General features: G+C 46.3%; 1 protein-coding gene across 1 annotated transcript in view; it reads left to right on the top strand.

Moving 5' to 3' along the window:
• Nucleotides 1–25,099, top strand: part of SLCO2B1 (solute carrier organic anion transporter family member 2B1) — a 36,186-nt gene that overhangs the window by 7,342 nt on the left and 3,745 nt on the right. Inside the window, exons 4-10 of the mRNA XM_078390237.1 lie at nt 1,747–1,968; nt 6,115–6,213; nt 14,882–15,012; nt 19,361–19,472; nt 21,362–21,526; nt 22,320–22,512; nt 23,809–23,968. Of these exons, the coding sequence (XP_078246363.1) occupies nt 1,747–1,968; nt 6,115–6,213; nt 14,882–15,012; nt 19,361–19,472; nt 21,362–21,526; nt 22,320–22,512; nt 23,809–23,968 (1,082 nt within the window). The remainder of the gene's footprint in view (nt 1–1,746; nt 1,969–6,114; nt 6,214–14,881; nt 15,013–19,360; nt 19,473–21,361; nt 21,527–22,319; nt 22,513–23,808; nt 23,969–25,099) is intronic.

Raw genomic sequence — 25,099 nt, 5'->3', positions numbered from 1 at the left:
TCCGGCATTATTGAAAAGTGTGTGAAAAAAAAAATGAGACTGGCAGGTTCATCCTTTCTTATTTCGTATATCAAGAGAGCTGGAGATGGAATGACAGAGGTGTTGACGCCTTCACTCACTTCTACTTTTGTGTCCCTGCTGTCAGTTCTAGCCAGGCTGGCTTTTTGGAAACACTTTAAGAACCTGAAAAGTCTTGTAAAATATAGGAGAAAAGGTCACGGTGGAAGGTGCCTGTGCATTATGGGCAAAGATGCCTTTTGGTGTGTGTGTGTGTGTGTGTGTGTGTGTGTGTGTACCACCACCTAGAGAGGCATACGTGCTTGGGTTGGAGGTAACGGTGGTCTTGGCATCTTGGAAGGGGGCAGTCACTCAGGGTCAGCAGGAGAGTTACAGTTACTCACCTGGTACAGAAAACACTGCTGGCCTTCTACCTCTGTGGTCCCAGAGACTCAAGGGTTAAGATGATACTATTCTGCCACACTTCCCTGTAAAAGTCCATAGGATTGCTCCAATTCCCAAATAAGGAGCTGCACAGGGAGAATGAAAAGCAGAACCTGGCTTTGCCAACAGGCCAGGAGATCATTCCAGAGAAGGCAGAGGTGGTAGAGAAATCCTGGCCAAGCCAGAGTTCAGTTTCTGCTCTCAGAAGACAGCAGAATCCTCTTCCCGGTGCAAAGTCAAGCCTTACTAACATGGTCCCTTTTTTAGCATTATTTATGGAAGGACTAAGGTGCACTGCCCCAGTGCTTCGACCTGTTGCCTTTCTTGCACTACCTCTCCCGGAATCCCCCAGCCATCGTAGGCTAAAGGATTTGGGGAATTGTCTTAAAAAATTACAACATTTCCAAGCTCTGCCATGCTTTATCAACTCAGCTCTTCGAGCAGTTTAGATTTATTTTGTTTCAATTCCATACCACTTTTCTAACAAGCATGGCCTCCAAAACTAGCTGAAGTTGGCTGAAAATAGCTGTCTGGTTCTGCCAGATCAGAACTGAGTGCCTATGAATCTCGGAGAGCCATGGTTTGGGCAGATGTTCATGTCTGAGAAATCAGCACCCAACACCATGACTATTATTTTTTCCTCAATAAGGATAGTTGCAGAAGCAAGTTGCACTCAAGTAAGTCTTCCATCTAGGGACGTGGTGGTGCTGCGGGCTAAACCACAGAAGCCTCTGTGCTGCAGGGTCAGAAGACCAAGCAGTCGTAAGATCGAATCCAAGTGACGGAGTGAGCACCCGTCGCTTGTCCCAGCTCCCGCCAACCTAGCGGTTCGAAAGCATGCAAATGCGAGTAGATAAATAGGGACCACCTCGGTGGGAAGGTAACAGCGTTCCGTGTCTAAGTCGCACTGGCCATGTGACCACAGAAGATTGTCTTCGGACAAAACGCTGGCTCTATGGCTTGGAAACGGGGATGAGCACCGCCCCCTAGAGTCGAACACGACTGGACAAAAATTGTCAAGGGGAACCTTTACCTTTACCTTTTAAGTCTTCCATTTACTACAGTATCAGATCTTCACTCAGTTAATGAGTCAGTTCATGAAAAGGCTCTATTGACTCCCGCTTCAACGTTCTCTCTTTGTGCACAGAAATCTGTGCAGTTTTTTTTGGGGGGAGTGGTTGGGGTTATTTTTCTCCTGTTTTGCTTTCTTTTGCTGTGCCTCTTCCAAATCTAAAAAAGCGAAGGGACCGACCTTCGGAACAAGGAAGTACGGAAGCCTCACCGTGTGGCCGCTTGCCCTTGCAGGTTCGTCCCCCAATGCCACCGACATGTGCCTCCCCCACCAGAAGGACCCGTCTGCCACAGAGGACGTCTGCACAGAAGGCATGGAGAGAGAAAACCAAGTGGTCCTGGCCTTGCTCTTGATCGGGCAGACGCTGCTGGGGGTCGGCGGTGTTCCCATCCAGCCTTTCGGCATTTCCTACATTGACGATTATGCCAGCAAGAGCAACTCGCCTCTCTATATAGGTAAGAGGCTAGAAACCCAGGCTAAGTTAGTAGGCTGGTGCTTCCTCCTAGCTGGGGTGAACAGAGAGGGACCTGGCCATGGGGAGGAGCAGGAAGCAGGGGCTAAAGAAAGATGGCGTCATGGGGTTCCTACAGCTCCTTGCTTCTCTCCAGGCTTCTCCAGACAAGGGAATTCCCACCTTCCCTTCTCCTGGTTTGTTCCTGCTTGCTTTGGAAAACAAGGACTCACGGGGAGTCTACACTGACTCGTGTCCACAGGCACAAATGCTTCTTGAGCAAGGTGCTGCTCCTGCCTCGACTGGGAAACAAGCCAAACGGAACACCCCTTTGCCGTCCGCAGGGGTGACACCAGCAGCGGCAGCTTCTTTGGCCTGCCTTCTTGCCAGCCCGCACGCTCTGTCCGGGGGTGCCAATGTTGGGCTGCTGGGCATGTGTTGCTCTGGCGAGGGAGGGATATTGTTTGACTAGGTTTCTGTTTGTGTCTGTAAGGATACAGATCCATAGAGTCATAGAGCTGGAAGAGACCACTGAGGTCATACAGTCCAACCCCCCCCCCCATGCAGGAACATCCATCACATGGAACATCCATCCCGACACATGGCCATCCAGCCTCTGCTGAAAAACCTCCATAGAAGGAGACTCCACCACCCTTTGAGGCATCCTCTTCCACTGCCGACTAGCTCTGACCATCAGGACATTCTTCCTAATGTTCAGATGGAATCTCTTTTCCTGTAGTTTGAAACCATTGCTCTGGAGCCCTGGAAAACCAACCTGTCCCCTCTTCAACATGTTGTTGTTGTTTAGTCATCAAGTCATGCATCCGACTCTTTGTGACCTCATGGACCAGAGCACGCCAGGCCCTCCTGTCTTCCACTGCTTCCTGAAGTTTGGGTCACATTCATGTTGGTCTTCAACATGACATCCTTTCAGATATTTAAACATGGCTATCATGTCCCCTCTCAACCTTCTTTTTGTAAGGCTAAACATTCCCAGCTTCCTAAACTGCCCCTCGTAGGACATGCCTTCCAGACCTTTGACCATTTTGGTCGCCCTTCTCTGGATACAGGGTACAGAAGGATGTATTCTGTGCATCAAGATGTTCCCAGGCACTCCTAGTTTTTCTTTTTTAAAAAAAGGATCCGATGGCAAACGGCGGAAAAACCCTTTCTTGTGATTCTGGTGAGGCCTGTCCATGTTAGCAGTTCTGATCTTGATGAGCAAAAAGGTCTATTAGGGTATTATAAGGCAGCTTCCTCGGTGTCTCTGCATGGATGGAGCCCATGCACAGCATGCAAAAGGCTCAGCCTGGGGCATCCGCAGCTTCCAGGAGCAGATAGAAGGCCATGGGAAAGAGGCATCCATTCCATGGTTTGTCAAGAACCACAAGCAGTGCAAGAAAAGAGTTTCAAGCAGCAGGGAATAAGAATCTAACTTGGCAGAGAGCAGCACACTTGACATCCGAAGTGCCAACTCACTCTTCAGTGTGCGGAGCCCTGCAGGGTATGAATCGTCCACTACAGAATATCGATTTTTGACTCACGCAATGAGCACCGACCATCGAGGCAGAGAAAGAGTTTGGAGCCAGAACGCTGTCTTGTAGGGAAGAAGGCAATCTTGGCCGGAAATGCAAGCGCTCCCCCGCCCCGAATGTTGACAGCAGCTCGAGGGCTTTAACAGGAACGAGGATGCAGAAGAGCTGCTGAATAGAGCAGATGGCCATCCTTCGTGTCCAGCATCATCTGTCCACCCTAAGCAGCATGGAAGGTCTTGGAAAGGGGAGGGGATTCTTGCCCCACAGATTTCATTTCAAGCTGGCCCCAGGCCTGAGTCGCCGCCCCGACCTGTCTTGTAATGGGAACAAATGGCTTTTTAAGTAAATGTCAAGCTGCCGTCAGTCCGCTTCAAAGGGAGTGGTGTTGGAGACATTTTAAGAAATTTAATTTGTAAGATGGCGTTGGGTGGGGAGTGAAATAATAACAGAGGCACGAAAATGTGACTCGGAAAAATGGGTCTAAGTTGCAAGTTGAGCTCAAGTCTTAAAAAAATCCCTCAAATCAAGTAGGAGTTGAGTCACGAGGCCAACTTAAGTCAGACTCAACTGCAAGTCACAAATCGTGATTTCCCCATCCCTGGTTTAGTAGCATTTTGCAGTATTCACAAAAAGACGGAGTTGACTCATGTCTTGAAGGTTATCTTGGCAACTGATGAATGGTGCAAAAGACCGTTCTGGCCGTCTTTTTAAAAAGCCCAAGTGCTTACTCAGAGATGGGGAAAGTTACACTTTGGAACCAAAAGAAAAAAGAAAAAGAAAAAAAAAAAAAAAGAAAAATGTGCCCAAAATGGCTGTGGAAATCTGGGAGTTGTGGTTTGAAGCTGGATAAACGCATTGGCAAAGCAGCTACCATGTTCTCTAGACTCACAAAGAGAGTATGGCTCAGTAAGAAGCTGATGGCATACACCAAGATCCAGGTCTATAGAGCCTGTGTCCTGAGCACACCCCTATACTGCAGTAAGTCCTGGACCCTTTGTGCACGGCAGGAGAGGAAGCTGAACACCTTCCACATGCGTTGCCTCCAACGGATTTTCGGTATCACCTGGCAGGACAAAGTTCTAAACAGAGTAGTCCTAGAACGAGCTGGAATTTTTAGCATGTATACATTACTGAAACAGCGACGTCTACGTTGGCTTGGGCATGTTGTGAGAATAGCTGATGGTTGGATTGCAAAAGATCTCCTGGATGGAGAATGAGTGCAGGGAAAGCGCCCCAGAGGGAGACCACAGCTGCGATACAAGGAGATCTGCCAGCGGGATCTGAAGGCCTTCAGAGGAATGGACCTCAACAGATGGGAAACCTTGACATCTGAGCGTTCAGCCTGGAGGCAGGCGTTGCATCACGGCCTCTCCCAATTTGAAGAGGCCCTTATCCAGCAGGCTGAGGCAAAGGGGCAGTCTCGAAAGCAGCAAAATCAGGGAGCTGGACAGGGGACAGTATTGTATGTGTCTTGAGTGTGGAAGGGATGGTCACTCTCGAATTGGCTTTCTCAACCACATTCAGCGCACGTGACCCTCATCTCTCAAGATGGAAGGAGGCCTACAAAAACTGCTGTCACAGGGCAGGTGCTTCAGGGAATGGGGTTAACCCTTTCCACCTTCATTTTCCCCTCCCCATAAACCATGCTCTCAGGAGCCATGTAGTTTTTCACTGTGTGTGTGTGTGTGTGTGTGTGTGTGTGTGCATGTGCGTGCGTGCGTGCGTGCGCTCGAGGATGAAAGAACCACCAACACACACACTCTCAGTCCTGCCAAAATCACCCACCATATAAAAAGAAATCACTGTCCTTCAAACATAATTACTTCACCTCTAATTGGGCCTTAGACATGTTTTGTTCTCATTGACAAGCCTTTATTTAAGGAAGAGCAGTAAATAATGCAAATGGCTCTCTCCATGGTACTACTGGAGATGAATTTCATGCTGTTTCTCTCCCTAATTGTATCTCCCGTCAACGCAGGGCTTTACAGACCAACCTGAACAAGAAGTCACTCGTAGTGTTATCTTAATCAGTGGTTCTCAGTCTTGGGTCCCCAGATCTTCTTGGACGGCAATTCCCAGAAGCCTTTACCGCTAGCTCTCCTGGGCCAGGATTCCTGGGGGGGGTTGCAGTCTAAGAATATCTATGGGTCCCAGGTTGGGAACTGCTATCTTAAATACTTTGCAAAGTGTTTTGCAGATAGCTGGTTGGATTGAGGCGATGAAGTCTCTGTTTGGGAAGTTTGAAATGTGGTATGAGCATCATACCACAAATTTATTTATTTGTTTATTTATTTATTTATTTATTTATTTATTTATTTATTTATTTATTTATTTATTTATTTATTTATTTATTTATTTATTTATTTATTTATTTATTTATTTATTGAATTTCTATCCCGCCCATCTATACCAAAGGTCTACATGAGTCTTGAGATGATGGATTCCGATAAAAACCAGGTTCCCTGAAAAAAATCAATCAGGAAATTGGTTAGAAACCCCCTGGAAAGGTATAAATGTTCAGATCTTCCCCCATGATTTCAAATAATGGAGGCAGCGTTTGAGGTTTCTTTATTAGGCTTCTCATTTACAACAGAAATTCTGTTTTCTCTTTATAGGAATCCTCTTTGCTACAACTAGCATTGGTCCTGCCATCGCTTTCATCGTGGGGTCGGTCATGCTGCGTTTTTATGTCGACATAGACAAATTTTCTCCATGTGAGTGAACAAAGCATTCAAATCAGCCTATTTCTCTCTCTCTTTTTTTAAAAAAAAGAAAAATAATATATTTAACAAACTATAAAGAAATTTGGGTAACAAAACCAACAGCTGTTAGTAACATTCTCTATTATTAGAAAAGGAAAAAATGAAAATGAAACATTTTCAACCCAGATCCTACTCCTGGGTAGAAGATTATTATCGTCCCATGGGGAAAAACATGATATTTTCATTATAGTTCACACAACATCTTTCCAAGTCTAAGTCGATCTTGTAGTACTCCAGGGAAGGTAGAGTTGTTATTGATAAATGTTTTGAAAAGGTGACCAGATTTCCGAAATCATTCTTTCTTTTCTATTCCATTTGTTACTCTCTTTTTACATGTCAATCTTTCACTGAATTCAGCCGACCATACCAGACCCATCCCGGTATCTATCAAGAAACCATCCAAATTTTTCCACTTTTGAGAACTTTCCAGCCCTGCAGCTGCTCACAACATTACTGTATCATCAGTTCTTTATATGATAAAAACTGATCAAACTAAAAGCCAACCACAGTAATCTATTGTCTTGGCTAGTTTTCTCAATTAGGAACGAGACAACACTCTCCCAATTTTGTATGACAGGAGCACATTTCAGCCACAGAGGAAGAGATGAGCCATCCTGACCACGTCCCCTCCAGCATGTGGCTAGCTGTGTGCTGTCTAATGTGCATAATTTATCAGGGGCCAAATACCAATGGTGTAAGCAAAGCAAAGTGTGCTGCTTATTATTCTGCCCTCTGTGTGAATTACAATTTAATGACGCAGGCTACACATTTCCCCTCTCCCGCCAGCTGAGTGCTCCGTCTACTGACCTCAGAAGGATGGAAGGCTGAGTAAGCCTTGAGCCAGATAGCTGGGATTGAACCTGGGTTGTGTGAGCAGAGTTTTCGCTGCAGTGCTGCAGTTGTTGCTCTTGTTGCTGTTGTTGCTGCTGCTGTTGTTGTTATCCATTGGGTCAGGGAAGATCATAGGGAAGGGGATTTGGAACAAGGTACTGGGGTGTATTATTTATTTATTTATTTATTTATTTATTTATTTATTTATTTATTTATTTATTTATTTATTTACTTACTTACTTACTTACTTACTTACTTATTTATTTATTTATTTATTTATTTAATCAATTAATCAATTAATCAATCAATCAATCAATTAATTAATTAATTAATTAATTAATTAATTGAATTTATACCCTGCCCATCTAGACCGAAGCCTACTCTGGCGGCTCGCAATAATAGATAAAATAAAAACACTATAATAAAATTTAAAAAAAAATACAGAATGTGGTAGAGAACAATATATACCATTATTATTTTTGCCTATGTGCTTTTCTCACTAAGCTTACTCCTCACTAATCTTGCCCATTTTTTCTAAGCCTTTAAGATCTACAATTATATCTTACATCTTCTTATAATCTTAACCCATTCATGTTCTCCTCTCTCATCCAATTATACAAAGGCTCCCATTTTTTTCCTAGCCTTTCTTGGTCTTTTAATACTTCAATTAAAATATCCATCAATGCTGCTTCAAAAAAATTTTTTTTCTATTAACTCCTGGGTTGTTTGAGACTCCTCTTTTTTCCAGTATTTGGCATATAAAATTCTTGCTGCTGTCATTACATGCGTGATCAAATATCTTTTTTTCTTTTTCTATCGAATATGGTATTATATTCAACAAAAACAGTTCAGGTTCCTATGGAATTGTACAAGATAACATTTTTTGTAAAATCTCATGGACTAGTTTCCATAAGCTTTTAATTTCCCTGCAAGTCCATCACATATGATAAAAACTACCTTCTATTAATTGCAGTGCTATAGTTTAACGAATATGCCATGGGGTGTACTTCTTGTTGTCGTTTAGTCATGTCCGACTCTTTGTGACCCCATGGACCAGAGCACGCCAGGCCCTCCTGTCTTCCATGGCCTCCCGGAGTTGAGTCAAATTCATGTTGGTCACTTCGATGACCCTGTCCATCCATCTCATCCTCTGTCGTCCCCTTCTCCTCTTGCCTTCACACTTTCCCAACATCAGGGTGTTTTCCAGGGAGTCTTCTCTTCTCATGGGATGGCCAAAGTATTGGAGCCTCAGCTTCAGGATCTGTCCTTCCAGTGAGCACTCCGGGTGGATTTCCTTCAAAATGGATAGGTTTGTTCTCTTTGCAGTCCAGGGATTCTCAAGATTCCCCTCCAGCGTGTACTAGTTTAACATATTTTCTTGGAACTGGGAAGTTCCTTAAAAGGAACCCTTGACCAAGTCTTTTCCCAATACTGAAGACTTAAAAATTCTTTTTCCTACACCCTTCTTAATCCCTTGACTTTTCCATATATGTCTTCTAATAGCCATTTATAAATTTTTGATCTCTGCCCCGTAGTTGTATCGGTGGATGAAATGCAAACTTCTTCCCATGGTGTTAGTGGTCTTGGTGGTCCCTGAGCATGCATTATACATCTAAGAAAACTTCACAAAATCTGTATATTTCTGGAAGATCAAGTTCAGAGACGTAGAGGAAAGTGTCGGCTAGAATTTCTTCTTCGACTCTCATGATTGCCACTATTTCTAGTAAGCATTTTCAACACACATAGAGACAGACAGACAAAGGAGCTAAGGAATAAGAATTCTCCCAGCAGAGGCATAGGTTTCTAAGGAACCCGGGTTAACCGTGAGAATGGCCTGCTTGATAGAGAGTCATCGTGGGATGCTAAATATAGTTTTAACATGAAAATATCGATAGCTTAGCACAGGCTTTTTCTTGGATAAAATTCTACTAGCGCACGGTTCTCCGGTACAGTATATGATACCGTCATCTCCCGCCACAGCTCCCTTGTTTGATAAACCTCTCCTCACCTTAGGCTCCCTGAGGCCAGTTCAAAAAGCTCTGTTCTTAAATACTGGGGATGTTCATCCTAAAAGAGAATTCTCTTTTCCTAGATGTACGCCCAAACCCTTCTTTCCCTCCTGAAATGTTGAGTTTTGCCAAGTCATTTCAGCCTATGGACACCTCAGGGGAGCGAGTTTTTATTGCTGCAGATAAAAATGGCAAGAGGATGTTAAAGAGGTTTTGTGGCTGTGACAAAATGTCCCTCGTAATTCTCAAGCTGTTGGATTCAATTTTACATGGGTCTATTTCAATTCCCTCATTCTTTTATGTGAAACCGTGAAATGAGGGGGTAGCTCTTGGCTCCATGATCATCTTTGCTTCTCAGCCCAGTCTCTCTGATTCACACCTGCTCTCCCCTCCGCCAGACAGACAGCAAAGCCTTTCGCTGGAACACAGCCAGACCAGGGTTGGGAATCTGTTCCCTGTAAGAGAAGTGTTTGAGCTCACTCGCCTGAGTCATTCATGTCCCTGAATGGCTACTCCCCTGCGATGGACAAATAGTCTCCAGAAACATTTAAAAACATGCATCCTGGACAGGTGCGGTAATGGAAGGTTTTTGTTGCTTAGTCGTTAAGTCGTGTCCGACTCTTCGTGACCCCATGGACCAGAGCACACCAGGCCCTCCTGTCTTCTACTGCCTCCCGGAGTTTGGTACCAAATTCATGTTGGTCGCTTCGATGACCCTGTCCAGCCATCTCGTCCTCTGTCGTCCCCTTCTCCTCTTGCCTTCACACTTTCCCAACATCAGGGTCTTTTCCAAGGAGTCTTCTCTTCTCATGAGATGGCCAAAGTATTGGAGCCTCAGCTTCAGGATCTGTCCTTCCAGTGAACACTCAGGGTTGATTTCCTTAAAAATGGATAGGTTTGTTCTCCTTGTAGTCCAGGGGACTCTCGAGAGTCTCCTCCAGTGCCACAATTGAAGGTGGGCAGCCACTTAACATCTACAGGAAACCTACTCTACAGAGTGAGTGGGTTGTTCCACTTCACAGCTTGTTAAGTCAGATTTCGGTTGAATTTCCTAGTGCCACAAGGTAACCTATTCCCTTGAAAGGCAGTGAGTGCTTTAGCACTGGAGGCCTTCAAATGGACCACCTTCTGTCTGATCTGCTTTGATTTGTACCCCTCCTTTGAGCAGGGGGTCAGACTGGATGGCCTCAGAGGCCCCTTCCAACATGATGACTATACATATCAGGACTAGTAATAATATTTCCTGTACCTGCAGGAAATCTCCCCAGTTCTTGCCCCCGCAGCCTTCCAGCTCCTTTCCAGAAAAAGTGGACCTTGAACAAAACACTCATTTTGCTCAATATGAGGTGGCCCAATTTCCATCAGTTGGAAAAAATATTTTGTGTGTGTGTGAAGGACTGGGCTGCTTTGATTTTCTTAATTATCCTGGCTGTAAGGGCTCCTTGGATTACTGAAGAGTATCTTTCCCTCCTTGTATTCAGGGCACGTCTCTTGCATTATTGGGGCGGGGGGGGGGACCAGGCTTTGTTAGTTTTCTACACTGTTATATTATCTTATTATAAGATAATCTCCTTCCCCATCATTCCTGCATCTTCCATTCTTTCTCTAAATCGAAAAACCTTCAGAGCCAGAGGCCTGTTTATATACAGAAAATGCTCTTTGGACTCCCAGCTGATGATCCTTCTACCTGCTGAGCCTTTATCAAATTTATTTATTTTATTTATTTTATGAGATTTATACCCCGCCCATCTAGACTCGAATGTATTCTACTCTAGTTAGGATGCTTTTCTGCAGCAGAAACTGGCTTCACCTTCAGCTTGTGATCTCCTTAAGAAAACTCTCTTATTCACCGGAGGTCATCAGGTTGGTAGCTAGTTCTGAGTCCGAATCGCATCAAACAACATATTCTGAAGAAAAACAGATCTGTGTTTACCCTCTCCTACACCTCAAGGGGTTCTGTTTCTTGATGTTGGCTTAAAAAAAAACCACTGCAGATTTTATCTTTCTCAAAAGACATCAACCCTTCATTCAAAAAACAAAAAGAAAACCCAACCCTTCATTTTTATGCATGCAAACTCTTGCTCTGAATTCCACCTTGTGGATTTATGAGCTACGTCCGTTGAAATACTGTCGGTTTCCACGATGGGAACAGAGATAACCAGGTCTGTGCCTCTCTTTGGAAGGGTCTGGAAATTTTCACCCTTGAGGCAGGAGGTGCGTAACCCAAATTTAGCCCCTGCAGTAGCTAGAAGACCTGTTCGCATTACAAAGAATATGGTGCACTTTCTCTTCTGATGAGACCAGCTTTTTCATAATAAGAGAGACGTCTCTTGTTGCCCACGTGGTCTCCAGTTCTTGCAATCCATGGATACCGACTATCTCATGCTAGAGAAACTGTTTAGGGCTGAAGGCTGACAAAACGCAGCCGGTCACCTGCCTGTCACGTTTTGTAGCTCTCAACAAGAAGCTGGTGGAGACCCGGTCTGTTCCCTTGACTGGTTCGAGACTTGAGGCTGCTGTTCTCAAGAAATCCAGCATCCAAAGAGCTACACACAGCTTCTCTCTCTCTCTCTCTCTCTCTCTCTCTCTCTCTCACACACACACACACACACACACACACACACACACACATACACTCACTCACTCACTCACTCACTCACTGAAGGTGGAGACTGGCTTTTGCTTTGGTGCTGCACTAGGAGGTGTTCCATTGGAGCGCTTCCCTCACTGTGGGCTCAAAAAGCCCAGCTCCACTCCTTACATCTGGACTGAAAGGCTGCGGTGTGGTTAGAATTCGAGGCAGCCTCAGGGGTTGGGGGGCTCTTCCTTACAGAGGAACTAGGCTCCTTAGCATAGCACCGTCCCAGAAGAGATGTGTCCATGCTGAAAGTGCAGACCCCTTCCATCCTCCTCCGAAGGCAAGGATGCATCGTTCTTCTTGGCCAAGACGGCAAACAGGGTCCTTGGTTCTGAGGAATAGTCTGCCTTCATCGTGTGGCTGGGCATCAGCTCTCAGCCTTCCTCCCTGCTGGCTTGAGCTTGGGGGGGGGCTTTTAGAGGGCTGTGTGCTTCCTTTACTCCTTTGGGGGTCCCATAAGAGCCGACATTCACGTCATGTCATCTGTTCTCCGATGGGAGAAGCCGCTAGCCCACAATATGCACCTTCTGCCTTTGGAAGGACTTTTGAATGTTTATGATAAGTCGGCTCCCACGTTTTGTGGCTTAACAGCTCTTGGCTCATTATTGTCCCCAAAAGCTGTGTTTGTTCCTCCATCTGCTCCATCGCACGCACATGCTCACATGGACGTGATTCTGGCAGTGCCAGGCCATTCCAAGTACAAGTGGGGAACACTTGGGGGTGAGAAATTTCCTCATCATTAACCCACCCCCACCCTGTGAACCTTTTCCCTGCCGACTTCCTACCTGCAAATCTGAAACAGCCTTGTTTTGTAAAATAGATAGTGATCCCTGTCCTTATAACCCTGGAGCACACGTTCATTAAAGTCTTTCAGGGGAGGTGAAATAAGGTACATTTTCACCCAAAAAGTTTGTGGCATCTGCTGTCCGTGTGTATTATTCATGGATTTAAAAAAAAAAAATCGCCATTCTGCCACAACTTGGACGCAAGGCAGTTTATAATCATCGGTGCAAATACAACGTCAACATAGGATCGTGGTTAGGTGGAATGGCAGGGAGCAGCTGAGTTTCTGGTAGCAGAAGACAAGTAAGAGAGGAAAGGAGTGACCTTCCTATCCTACTTATAAGCTGCAAGAAGGCAATGGAATTGGATCAGGCCTGTCTCCCTAGTCCAGGGCATCACCGGCCCTGATCCCTGGAGCCTTCCACTGAGAGGGGATGGATTCCCTCACCTGTGCCCATCCTTCTACAATGCCTTCAGCCTGCAGGAAACCTCTTGCTCTTGATGCAGATCAGCCATGGGGAGGTCACCTACTCTTCCTCCCCATGACTCACTCTCTCTGCTAAGGAGCATGAAAAGTACTCCTTTTTCTTTTGCCCCAAGGAGAACTCCCAGAATCCCCCAGTCAGCAGGGCCACTGGCACTGGTGGGGCTGTAGTCTGAAAGTTTTCCAAGTTCTGGACAAGAGGTCACATTGGATCTTCCCAGAGACACGCAGCTACCTTCGCCTGCAAAAGGAAAGCTGGAAAAGAAAGAATTTTAGTCTGACCCTGCTGGGCTCCTCTCACGGTGTGGCAAACCTTTGGTCTCGCATCTGTGCATTTCGAGATTTGCATCCTGTTTTTTTTAAGTAGAGTCTAGATGTAGCTGGCCATATCTCTCGAAAGTGCTGGGCAACAACAGTGCCAAACAATCTGTGCTGCCAGCCGTTGTGCAGGGCTCCCATCCTGATTAAGTCCCGGATAGAGCCAGAATAGGAAGTTAGCCCCATGTCCGCAACAAGGTTGTCAATGGCTGGTCCTCCACTGTGCCATTTCAGAGCACTAGTAGGGTACTGTCCATAAGACAGGGTGCTCACGAGCGCAGGCCACCTAAAATAGACCCTTTGGGACCTTGGGCATCATGTCGTGGTGGCTATATACCACTTTAAGCCTGGATTCCCCCACCCCCACCCCATTTTGAAAGGCACCTTTCCCAAAATGGCCATAAACAGGTCCATCGCAGGTGACAAGCCATGACAGGGAGGTACAATCTCCAGGCTTAAAAGGAAGGGACCTCCAAAGGCCAGAGGCAGGGGAAGATTTATCGAGAGACAGGGTCTCTCATGGTCTCGTGGGTTCCCAAGAAGCATCTGGTGGGGGCCACGGTGAGAGACAGGGAGCTGGACTAGAGGGGCCCTGGGCCTGATCCAGCACAGGGCTCCTCTTAGGTTCTTATGTTCTTACTGTCTTACATTAATTTTTGCTCCAAAAACACATTAGGACTTATTTTCAGGGGATGTACTTTTATATTATTATTTTATTTCACATACAACAGTGTACCTTGATTCAAATACAGTCATGTCATCTTCTTCTGGTTGCTGCACAGGAGTGGAGGATGAGGTTTCACTTCACTGGGGCTTATTTTTGGGCTAGGTCTTATTTTCGGGAAAACAGGGTACTGTATTAACATACAGATGGACCCCACATGTATTACCAGAACGGGCCACTAGAGGAGACCAAGGAGCATTCGATACATTATTCACTAACAAATATTCACAGCATGGTCTAAGTGGCCAGTTCTGGTAATACATATGAAAATAGTTTTTCCCCCTTTTCTGGATGCTTTTCCTTTTAATATTTTTAATGCTTTCAAGATCATCGAATCCAATCCATGAAAGCTCACAGTGAAAAAAAAATCTGTAAGTTGCAAAGATGGCATAACGTTATTGCTCTTGCTGGTGTTGAAATAGATTTGCAAGGCTTCCTGTCTGAAAACCGAGGCAGACTCTCCACTCTGCCCCATGACAGGGGCGGAGAGCTGCTGCCAGTCACTGTGGGAAAGTCCTGAGGTGGATGAGCTGGTGGTGGGTCCATGGTGCAGCGCCTCCTCTGCCAGGAGGGCCCCCCGAGTCCACCCACTGCTTCTCCCGGGATGGCTGGGAAGGAGGAGGCCTGTTGGAAACCACGCTGGGGCCCTGCCCGTCAGGATAGGCTTGATAGATCGATGGTCTGCCAAGGTGCAAGACAGTTTGTTATGTTCTTTGCAAAATGTTGGACCATGATCTGCACTGCAGCTATAGAAACCTCGGGGTGGGAGTTCTTGGGCCAGCAGGACGTCCCCTGAGAGTCGCTCACAGCTGTCCCATCTGGTTCTGTTTCAGCGGAAATTCACATCAACAACAAAGATCCACGATGGGTGGGAGCCTGGTGGCTCGGTTTCATTTTCGCCGCCAGCATCGTGGCCATCTCCTCAATACCTTATTTCTTTTTCCCCAGAGAATTGCCGAAAGAGGTAAGTTGTCGTTGTTGATGATTATTCGTTAAGTTGTGACCGACTGTTCGTGACCCCCATGGACCAGAGAGCACGCCAGGCCCTCCTGTCTTCTGAAAGACAAAACCGACATTCAGCTCCTCCTCCTCTCCATGGAAGGATGTTTAAATGGGGCTTTTCTTCTTGTCAGTGAAGCACTGACTTTGCTGCATCTGTTTGATTTTACGCTATGTTCTCTGCAAAGAATCACATTGATTTCCCCCCAGGGAGCCTGAGATTAAAAAAAAAAGTCCCCTGTCATGAAACCTGCAGAGGAGAGCAAATTGCTGGGCACCTTCTCTTCAACCCCAAGTCAGACAGGCAGGAAGAGAACGAATGGAGTTGATAAAATCTTCACCATTTGCGTCAGCCAGGGAGGGCCTGGGTAGGGGCATAAAATGAAAAGTGACTCATTTTTGGGTACTGGAGAATGCTGAAATCTTTATTCTGGCTGATTTGGGCTACCTCAACTGGACTGGATACCTCAGTGAGGAAATTTCCAGCCCCACAATATTCCTCACTTCTAGTGCAGACCAAGACAAAGGACTGCTAGATAGCTCCATGGTTTAGGCATCTGTTGGAGTTTGATTCCCCATGGTATCTCCTTAAGAGGGGCCGGACTCGATGATCCATACGGTCCCTTCCAGCTTCCAATGTTGGGAAGCCATTGAAATCCACAAACACCAGCAGAGCTTCAACAAAAGAAGAAAGTTTAAAATTCAACAAAGCCTGGCTCCCAGCACTGAAAAACACAGCCTGCAAAAAGGTCAACAAACTCTACCCAGCCACAAGGACCGGTGATCACACAAAAGACCAGCTAATGACACCCATCAATCACAGTGACAGATAATCTCTCCCCCTTATCACAACAGTACACACCACAATAAAAACACACTGATCACCCTAATCACCCACTCTCCTGAAAAGGAGAAAAAGCTGATCCCATAGCTATAAATACTCAACTATCCCACCAACTGCACCAGAGCACAGACAGAGTTCTGACTCATGTCCTCTGAAGATGCCGGCCACAGAGACTGCTGAAACGTTAGGAAGAAAAAACTCAAGAACACGGCCAGACAGCCCGAAAAACTTACAACGATCAATATAATTCTTCTTCTCTTCTTTCTCCTCCTCCTCTGTAATTTGCATAACCTTTCTCTGTGCAAAACGACTGCCTGTTCCCTTTGAAAAGGGAAGCTCAGACACAAATAGCAAGCCACAGAACAACTAGCGGGTTGACTGAAAAAAGACACACAGAGAGAAAGAGAGAGAGAGTAGCAGCCATTGTCATTTTGCACTATTTGGGTTGTTCCTCTCTCTTTGCTTTATTTATGGAGACCAAACACTCACAGCCTGCTCTCAGAGCCCATAAACACCGGGTCTCTCCGTTCCTTCTCTGAATGTCTTTAGCTCAGACCATTCTGTTTATAGCAAAGCAGCGCGTCTCGAATTTTGACTCGCCTGTGTCACTACTGCCTTTCCCCCATGCTTAGAAAGATCAACTGGCATTGGTGGCAAACCATGGGGTAGCCTGAAAGCCAGAATACGGTGAAATCTCACCAGAGTTTGGGTTCTTGGACAGGACAGGCTATCTCGAGACAACCTCAAGTGGTGTGAGAAATCCCACTTCCAGCATAAGAGCAAGACAACGAGTACAAAACGCAGGCACAGAACCAGCCCCTTTCTCTAAGCAGACCCATATTCATAGCAAGCACAAGGTGCTTCTACTTCTTCAACCTTCACACAAAAAGGAGGCGCCTATCATCATCATCATTTCAAGCTTTGTGTACCTGCAGGAAAATCATCCATCTTGGAAAGGAGCAAATCCTGCCTTTAGCCAACAACCGTTCCCTGACATCTTTTGTCAAGAATAAACATTGCTCTACTTCCTATTTAACACAATAGGATGAATCCGATTGTTATTTATATCCCGATCCGAAAACAATCTTCCCCAGTGACAAAATGTGAAGTATAAAATATCATCTATCACAGCTTTTTAATATGCTCTCTGTTTTTAGCAATGAATTTATCTGTGTATGGAATGGAAATGTCTCCTACTGACATCTGACTTCATTGCAAAGGTCAGGTCACAAGAGTTCCTGGACACAATTGAATGAAATAGGCCCAACGGTCATTTCTTTCTGCCAGAAACACCGCAGTCTATCATTGTGTCCCTGGCCTAGGGGCCTGAAACAGCAAATTGTCCCCAGCCGACGACCAGCCCCTTGGGAGAAGCTGCGACAAAACTGGCAGAAACCTGACATTACATCCCAAAGTTATTTGGTTGGATACCCTGCATTTGTGGATTCCAGATCCCAAGAGGCAATAAATGTGCACTGCACCACTTTAAAAACCCTAAAAGACTAAAAGAAAATAAATGTACTGTAAATTGTGAATGCAAATATGTATTAGATCAGCGCAGCACAACCTGCTGTCCAAAAACATTTGTGGACTCCAGATCCCAAGAGGGAATAAATGTGCACTGCACCACTTTAAAAAACCTAAAAGACTAAAATAAAATAAATGTACTGTATATTGGGAATGCAAATATGTATTAGATCAGCGCAGCACAACCTGCTGTCAAAATACACGTTTGCTTTCCATGAGTCTTTTAGGTATTTGAATTGATGCAACGCACATTCTCTGCCCTTATAGACACTTCAGATGTGGTTTTTTTTCACTTCCTCTGCTTCCCCACGGAGTGCAGGAAGTTTTTAATTTGCCAGAACCCTGGAGTGTCTCTCTTCTTAAGCCGCTTCATGATATTGGCAAATTGAAGCGGGCTGCTTTGGACCAAATAATTTTGGTTGAGATCCACATGCCCGTTGGATGTGACGATTGCTCCGAAGGATTAATTTGCCAGTGTCCCAAAGCCATCTTCCCCATAAACCTGCCACTTCCATTGATGGTTTTGCCCACTTTCTGTGGGCCAAAACTCATGACACAGGCACCGATCCCCTTAGGAATGCATCCTCCCACATTGCTGTCTTTTCATAATCGGCAGACAAATGGAACACTCTTGTTTCCTCCATGTGACAAACCACAAAACAAAAGCAGGTGAATTTGCAGGTGAATTTGCTTGTTTTTCTGCTTATAAAGCAGCAAAACAAGCATGAACAAATGGAAAATCAGAAGATTTTCATGCTTAGGCCAGATCCCCTCCCAAGTGAGAAGCTACCCTTTCTTGTGTATTTTGGCCCCATGTCTTCCTCCAACGCAAGTACCGTATTTGTTCCACAAATTCATAGCCTTGTCAGAGGCTTGGCACTGAAGTCAAATTAAATATTGTCCTTGTGGTTTGGTTTTCTGATTAAATTCTACCCAATCAGGAAACACCGAGAGAGGGAGAGGACATTATATGAGTATCTGAGTAATTGAATAGAGATGTGTGAACTAATCAATGCAAGTGAGGGCAGTTAGAAGAGCGTGATGGAGAAGTGAATGTTTTTAACAGCTTGCCAGAAAGAAAGGGAGGAAAAAGGAAAGCTCTCCAATTAAGGCTTTTGGCACCGCTCAAAATATCTGTTTGAATAGGCTTGGCTCAGCCCTAAATAGAAAATGATGAAACAATCGATCAAATAAAAAGCGATTTGCATCGGCTAGCTAAATTATCAAAACAGTCAGCCAAAACTGGTAATAAAAAGCAATGCAAAAAAACCCCTACAAAAAACCAGGTTGTATAGTTATATAGAAGCAGAATAAGTATTGTGTAACAAGGAAGTCTTGGTAAAAGATTAGGGTGTTGGTTGGTGGGTTGGTGGGTGGGTGGGTTGGTGGGTGATGGGTTGGTGGGTTGGTTGGCTGGTTGGTTGGTTTCCCTACATTTATATCTTGCCTTATTCATCATGGTCTCTGCAAAAATGCACTGTGCCTGTATAGAACACTCCGGAACCTTTCAAAGCTGAATCTGTTTTGCGGGACCCACCCTTCAACATTGGGCATGACAGGCAGTTTTCCTCCATTTTCCCTCAGTTTCATGCCCAGAAAAGGCGCCATCCTGCAACTCACTCACTGGGTGCTTGGGAAACTTTGCTTCTTTCTGTCCTTCTTCCCCCACCCCAAACTCCCTGTGTTATGGTGTGTATGTCTCTCTGTGTGTGCAAAAGTCTCATGGAGGGACTCTTCACTTCTGAATTTGTGACTCTACTGCTGATAGGGAGAGATGAAAACTGGGTTCCTTCTTTTGGGTGAAGAGGGCCACTATACGGTCTTGTGGAGGCTCATGATGTAATTGGGGATGTGACACATCCCAAGATTTTGGAAGGAGCCACCTATGATGAAGAGCCGTCTGGGGAATAGTGGTGCATTATGTCTACTTCTCTTTTCATAGGAGGAGAGTCCACAAAAGAACATTACAGAAATGAATAAAGCGGACTTAAGGGATGAGCTTAAAAATAAGCCTGCAGATATGGAAGATTTCACTCTGGGTCAGTTCATCAAAAGTAAGTCGATGTGCATTACTTGTCTACAACTTTGTCTTGGTAATCAACTAGCGAGACTGAGTTCTTTTAGGAGGAGCAAAAGCTCAAAACCAGAGCTTGGAGAAGCTAAATGTTTAGACCATAAAACAGACTATTCTGATCACCCTGGCCAGGGTGTTTGCAGCTGTAGTCCAAAAATGTCATTTTGAAGCTCTGAAAGGAAGACCAGAACATTTTGTTGTTTTGTTGTTTAGTCGTTCAGTCGTGTCCGACTCTTCATGACCCCATGGACCAGAGCACACCAGGCCCTTCTGTCTTCCATGGCCTCCCAGAGTTGGGTCAAATTCATGTTGGTCGCTTTGATGACCCTGTCCAACCATCCCGTCCTCTGTCATCCCCTTCTCCTCTTCCCAACATCACCGCCTTCACACTTTCCCAACATCAGGGTCTTTTCCAGGGAGTCTTCTCTTCTCATGAGGTGGCCAAAGGATTGGAGCCTCAGCTTCAGGATCTGTCCTTCCAGTGAACACTCAGGGCTGATTTCCTTCAGAATGGATAGGTTTGATCTCCTTGTAGTCCAGGGGATTCTCAAGGGCCTCCTCCAGCAGCAGAACACATAAACCTATAATTATTCTGTCTCCAAGGTGCGAGAAATCTCAACACACTGGGTTGTTGCCCGAGGCCCTGCTTGTTGCCACCCCAAAATTGACCACCAAAGGATCCTCACATCCTTACTTCCACACTGTCCACATGTTGCTTTCTGCATCATGCAGTGGTGGCTGATGCAGGATCACAAGCACCTCCAAGATAATCGTAGCAGAGCCTGGCAAAGTCACCTTTGGGATTACAACTCTCAGACTCCACCAGTCAACCCCACCAGCTGAGGCATTCTGGGAACTGTAGCAAACAAAAATCTTTGCCAGTTCTAGATCTCCCCTGGCTGTGGTTGCGGCTCTTTGAACGCACTCTTAAATGAATGATGCTGCCTGAGGCCATTGGCCCATTGACCTCAATACTTTACTGCCCCATCTATTCAGATGGGCTCCCCAGAATCTTGTTCAGAGATTATGTCCTGTGGACAGAAGGACAGTATTAGACAGTCAATGACAGGAAAGGTTTGGCCGTGGTGTGTGGCTTCTTATCCCTGCCGAATATTCAGCCACGCTGCCTATTCCAGAATAAAACATTTGATATCCTGCTTGCCAAATGCAGAGGTAGCGTGCAGGAAAGTAAGGGGAGGCGGAGCGGTCTCCTGTACAGCGAGGGCCGTCCCCCCATTGGAGCCTGTTCTTGACCAAGAACCATGCAGGAGGGCAGCTGGAATATTCTGTATAAAGCATAGTCTGGTTTTCTTATATGTTTTTCTTTATTATATGGGGCCAAGTTGTGTCCTGCTTTTAGCGATCCTATCAGAGCTCTCAAGGTGCAGAAGATATTTAAGGAGGAGTTTTACCAATCTCTCTCTCTCCCTCCCTCCCTCTCTCTCTCTCTCTCTCGCTCTCTCTCTCTCTCTCTCTCTCTCTCTCACACACACACACACACACACACACACACATGCAAAAGACACACATCTGGTGAGTGTGTGTGTGTGGCAAAGCAGGAATTCAAAGCCAGGTCTCCTGAGTCCTGATCTCTACTCTCTTCACTACCTCGCACTAGCTCTCATTTTCCTGGATATGGTTTGTTAAATACTTCCTGTCCCTCCAGGTTTTAATTGTGGGACAGACCTCCCTTCAGGTGGCATGGAGGCACCCCTGCATTTGTATGGATTTCCTTATTTTTCAGTGCAGTCTAATATACCTTCATTTGCAGTAGCTGACAATCACTAAGGTTACAGTGCTTATGGGTAACTAGTTGACGGGCAGGAGAGATCATCGCCTGCTCTTCTTTCCTCCGGTCTTCTTACACAGTGTTTCCGGTGGTACTGATGAGAAATATCAAGAATCCCATCTTCGTCATGGTTATCTTCGCTCTGATCAACCTCTCCGGCATGATTGCCGGATTAGCAACCTTCATGGCGAAATTCCTGGAGCGCCAATTCACCCTGACGGCATCGGTGGCCAATATGATCATCGGTAGGCAGTTACAGATGGCATGACATGGATCAGTGTGTGTGTGTGTGTGTGTCTGGCACCCTAATAGCCAGCGCCGTGTGTCTCCAGCTGCTGTGGCCATCCTTTCTTTTGCTTCAAGCCCATGCCTCCGGGTTGCAAGGGATTTTCCAAAGGAAGGGGAGGAATCCCATTCTTGCTTCCAAATGCAATCCCCACCCCCCCAATCAGCATCTCTGTCACACTCTTGACAGCCCTTGCTTTTTGCTTGTATGACTTCCATCGTTGTGATTTGAACGGAGATGCTTTTATGGAACCCGTTCGTTGTGCTGGGTTTTCATGGGGAAGGAGAGGATGATCATGAGGGTATCAGCCACAGTGAGTGCAACGAAGGGGCAGGAGAGAGACCCAGATTCTGGATCAGCCGTTGGTGCCTCGTCCCTCCCATTCCCTCTTCATGGGCAAGGGCGTCCCTGATAACTGCTTTGGAGGAGGCAACCCAAGATAGTTTCCCCCCAATTAAACCTTGATGTCAATGAAGGCTGGAAGGCTTTTTGAAAGGCCTTTTGTCTCCTCCCTAGTAGAAGAATGGAACGATGGCCTTCTTGGAGGAGACCAGGCTCCCAAGTTCCTGCAGCCTCCTCTCTCTAACACCAGCCCGCCGAGACCTAAGCGCTAAAGAAATGTTATCTATGCATAGTCCCAGAGATAAATCTCTCTGCGGGAAGCATCCGGTTCAACCAGAACGGAGTGTATGGTTCCCCCAGAGGTGGCCAAACACTCTTTTCCTTTCCCCTCCCCCCTCTCTGCCCCACAGGCGTGGTCAACATCCCTGGCGCCATGTTCGGTATCATCCTTGGAGGTGCCATCATGAAGAACTGCCATCTCACCCTCAAGCAGGCCACCATCATGTGCATGTTCAGCATGGGCTTCTGCGTCCTCTTCGACGTCCCCCTTCTCTTCCTGGGTTGCCCCACCCAGGAGGTGGCCGGCCTCGACTACTCCGGGAGGTACGTACTGTACGTGGACGCCTGGCCTTGGAAGAGAAACCGAAAGCCGCTTTTGCCCCCCCCAAGCTTTCCCCCCTCCTCTGATTTCGGCCACGATTTTTCCCATCTTGTCCCCCTTTCTGGGGGGGTCTATCAACCTCTCTGGTGTCTCTGTGGGAAGCTTTCATCCTTTTTAAGATGCCGTCTAGTATCCGGTGCTACAATTCCTGTTAAAATTACTACTAGGAAAAGCAAAAAGGGAACCGGGAGCCAATCTTATTAGAAATACAGAACCAGTTGAACAGGTTATGGCTAGCGGATTTTACATTTTTTTAAAGACTCAGAAATAAATTCACTCATCTGTCCAGATTCAGGTCTTTACGGACGGGTCAGAACTTGCTGTCGGGGGGTGGGTGGGAAGGGCAAGGGGGATCGCAGAGAAGCTGGTCTCCTTCCCCTTCCTTGCTTCCCTCCACTTCAAGGGTGGACCTAGAACCCTAGAATCGTGGTAGGGTTGGAAGGGAACTTAGAGGTATTCTAGTCTAAGCCCCGGGGTCCCAAGGCAGGAGACCTCAGACCATCTCGGACAGAAGGATGTCCCATCTTTTCTTGAAAACCTCCAGCGATGGGGCACCCACCACATCAAGAGGCAAGCTGTTCCACTGCTGAATGGTTCTCCCCATCAGGAAATTCCTCCCAGTGTGGCTCCAAGCTCCCCAGAAAAAAAAATATATCAGTGTAGAAAAAGCCTGGAGGCAGGCCGAGATCCCCTATTTGTCTATCAACAGTCAACCATCTATTGTTGAAACTATCCAATTTGTGGTCGAAACTAACAATCAAGTACGGATGACTAATTTATGACACCTTCAACCCTCTTTGCAGGGCAGAAAAGAGCGGTCTTAGGGCTGGCATGGTTTGTCGGTCAGTTAGCTTAATAGGTTACGAAAGGCTGAATGTACCATCAAGAAAAGGAGGGAGGGAGGGAGGAGGGAAGGAAGGACAGACAGACAATAGCTTAGAACTTCAGAGCTGGAAGGAAATGTACGGATCATCCTGTCGGACCTCTCTCAAGGAGGCGCAGGGGGGAATCGAACCCTCAGCCTCTGGCTCCACGGCCATATGCCTAAACCACTGAGTTATCCAGCAGTTAACAAAAAGAAAGATGCTGTTTGTTTAACGAGTGAGTTTCAAGTTCCAATAAGCCGGCAGAGTCAATTGCCTAAGAGCGTTTGAATAACAGAACGAATAAAAATTGCTCGCTGTATCTGCTCAAGTGTTGTATCAGCTGAATAACCTGTTGTTGTTTTCCCTGTGTAGTTCTGAAGTTGGACAACTTGTCACTGAATGTAATAAAAAATGCAAATGCAGGTCCTCTTCCTTCAACCCCGTCTGTGGGCAGAATAACGTGGAGTACATCTCCCCTTGCTATGCTGGCTGCTCGGCTCTGATCTATAACAGTGAGCTGAACAAAGTTGAGGTGAGATGCCTTTACCTACCCTTGAAATCTGGGGCAGGGGGAAAGCGACAGGAGCCTCATGGCACAGTGGCTAAACTGCAATCCTGCAGTCAAGACTCTGCTCCCGTCCTGAGTTCAAGCCCTGACATGGTTCAGGTAGCCAGCTCAAGGTTCAGTCAATCTTCCATCCTTCCAAGGTTGATAAATTGACAATCCAGCTCACTGGAGGGTGGGGGGGGCAATGTGTCACCTGCATCGTTAAATTATAAACTGGCCAGAGAGTGCTTTAAGCACGATGGGGTGGTTGATAAGCAGCACACTTTAATTTTTGCGTTGATTGCAGGGAGGAGAAGGCTCTTTCCCAGCTGTTCTCTTTTTGTGTCTCAGAGAGTGGATGGGGAGCCCATAGGGAGCATCTGGGGAGCATCTCAGGGGCCGGGGCCGGCAACAGGGGAGGCCGGCTGCCTCGGGTGCTCTGGCTGAAGACCACGGGGCTTCTGCCCTCAGACACAGCTCCTCTGCTTCCTTCTCCTCCTTTTTAAAGGGTTACATCACCCAGCTACAAGGACCGTGATCACTGCACACAAAAGACCAGCTAACGACACCCATCAATCACAGTGACAGATAATCGCTCCTCCTTATCACAACAATATACCCACACACAAAAAAAACACTGATCACCATAATCACCCATCTCCTGAAAAGGACAAAAGCTGATCCCACAGCCATAAATACTCAACTCCCAAACAAACTGCACAGATTTCCTACTCCAGTCCTCTGAAGATGCCGGCCACAGGGACTGGTGAAACGTTAGAAAGAACAACCTGCAGAACACGGCCAAACAGTCCGAAAAACCCACAACAACCATTGGTTCCATCACCCACTCAGCTTTTGCTAGGTGTAATTCTCCCATACAATACCATGGATCCTGCCAGTTAACCCCTGAAAGTGTTCAGGGTGAAGAGAGAAGAGTGGAGCAAGGGTGGGCAGCTTTGGCAGGCCCGGGGGCCAGTGGTGTGTGTGTGTGTGTTGCTCTTTCCGTGGCCTGGCCAGCCTGCACCTGCCAATTTTCCAAAACTGAAAGCGACCAGAAGGGGAAATAGACCTTCCGGGGGGTATGAAATGACTAATTGGGGTCTTCCCAGAGGCTTC

The sequence above is a fragment of the Pogona vitticeps genome, chromosome 3, assembly GCF_051106095.1.
Source record: "Pogona vitticeps strain Pit_001003342236 chromosome 3, PviZW2.1, whole genome shotgun sequence".
Classification (NCBI taxonomy): domain Eukaryota; kingdom Metazoa; phylum Chordata; class Lepidosauria; order Squamata; family Agamidae; genus Pogona; species Pogona vitticeps.
This window is presented reverse-complemented; position numbering and strand designations above follow the sequence as displayed.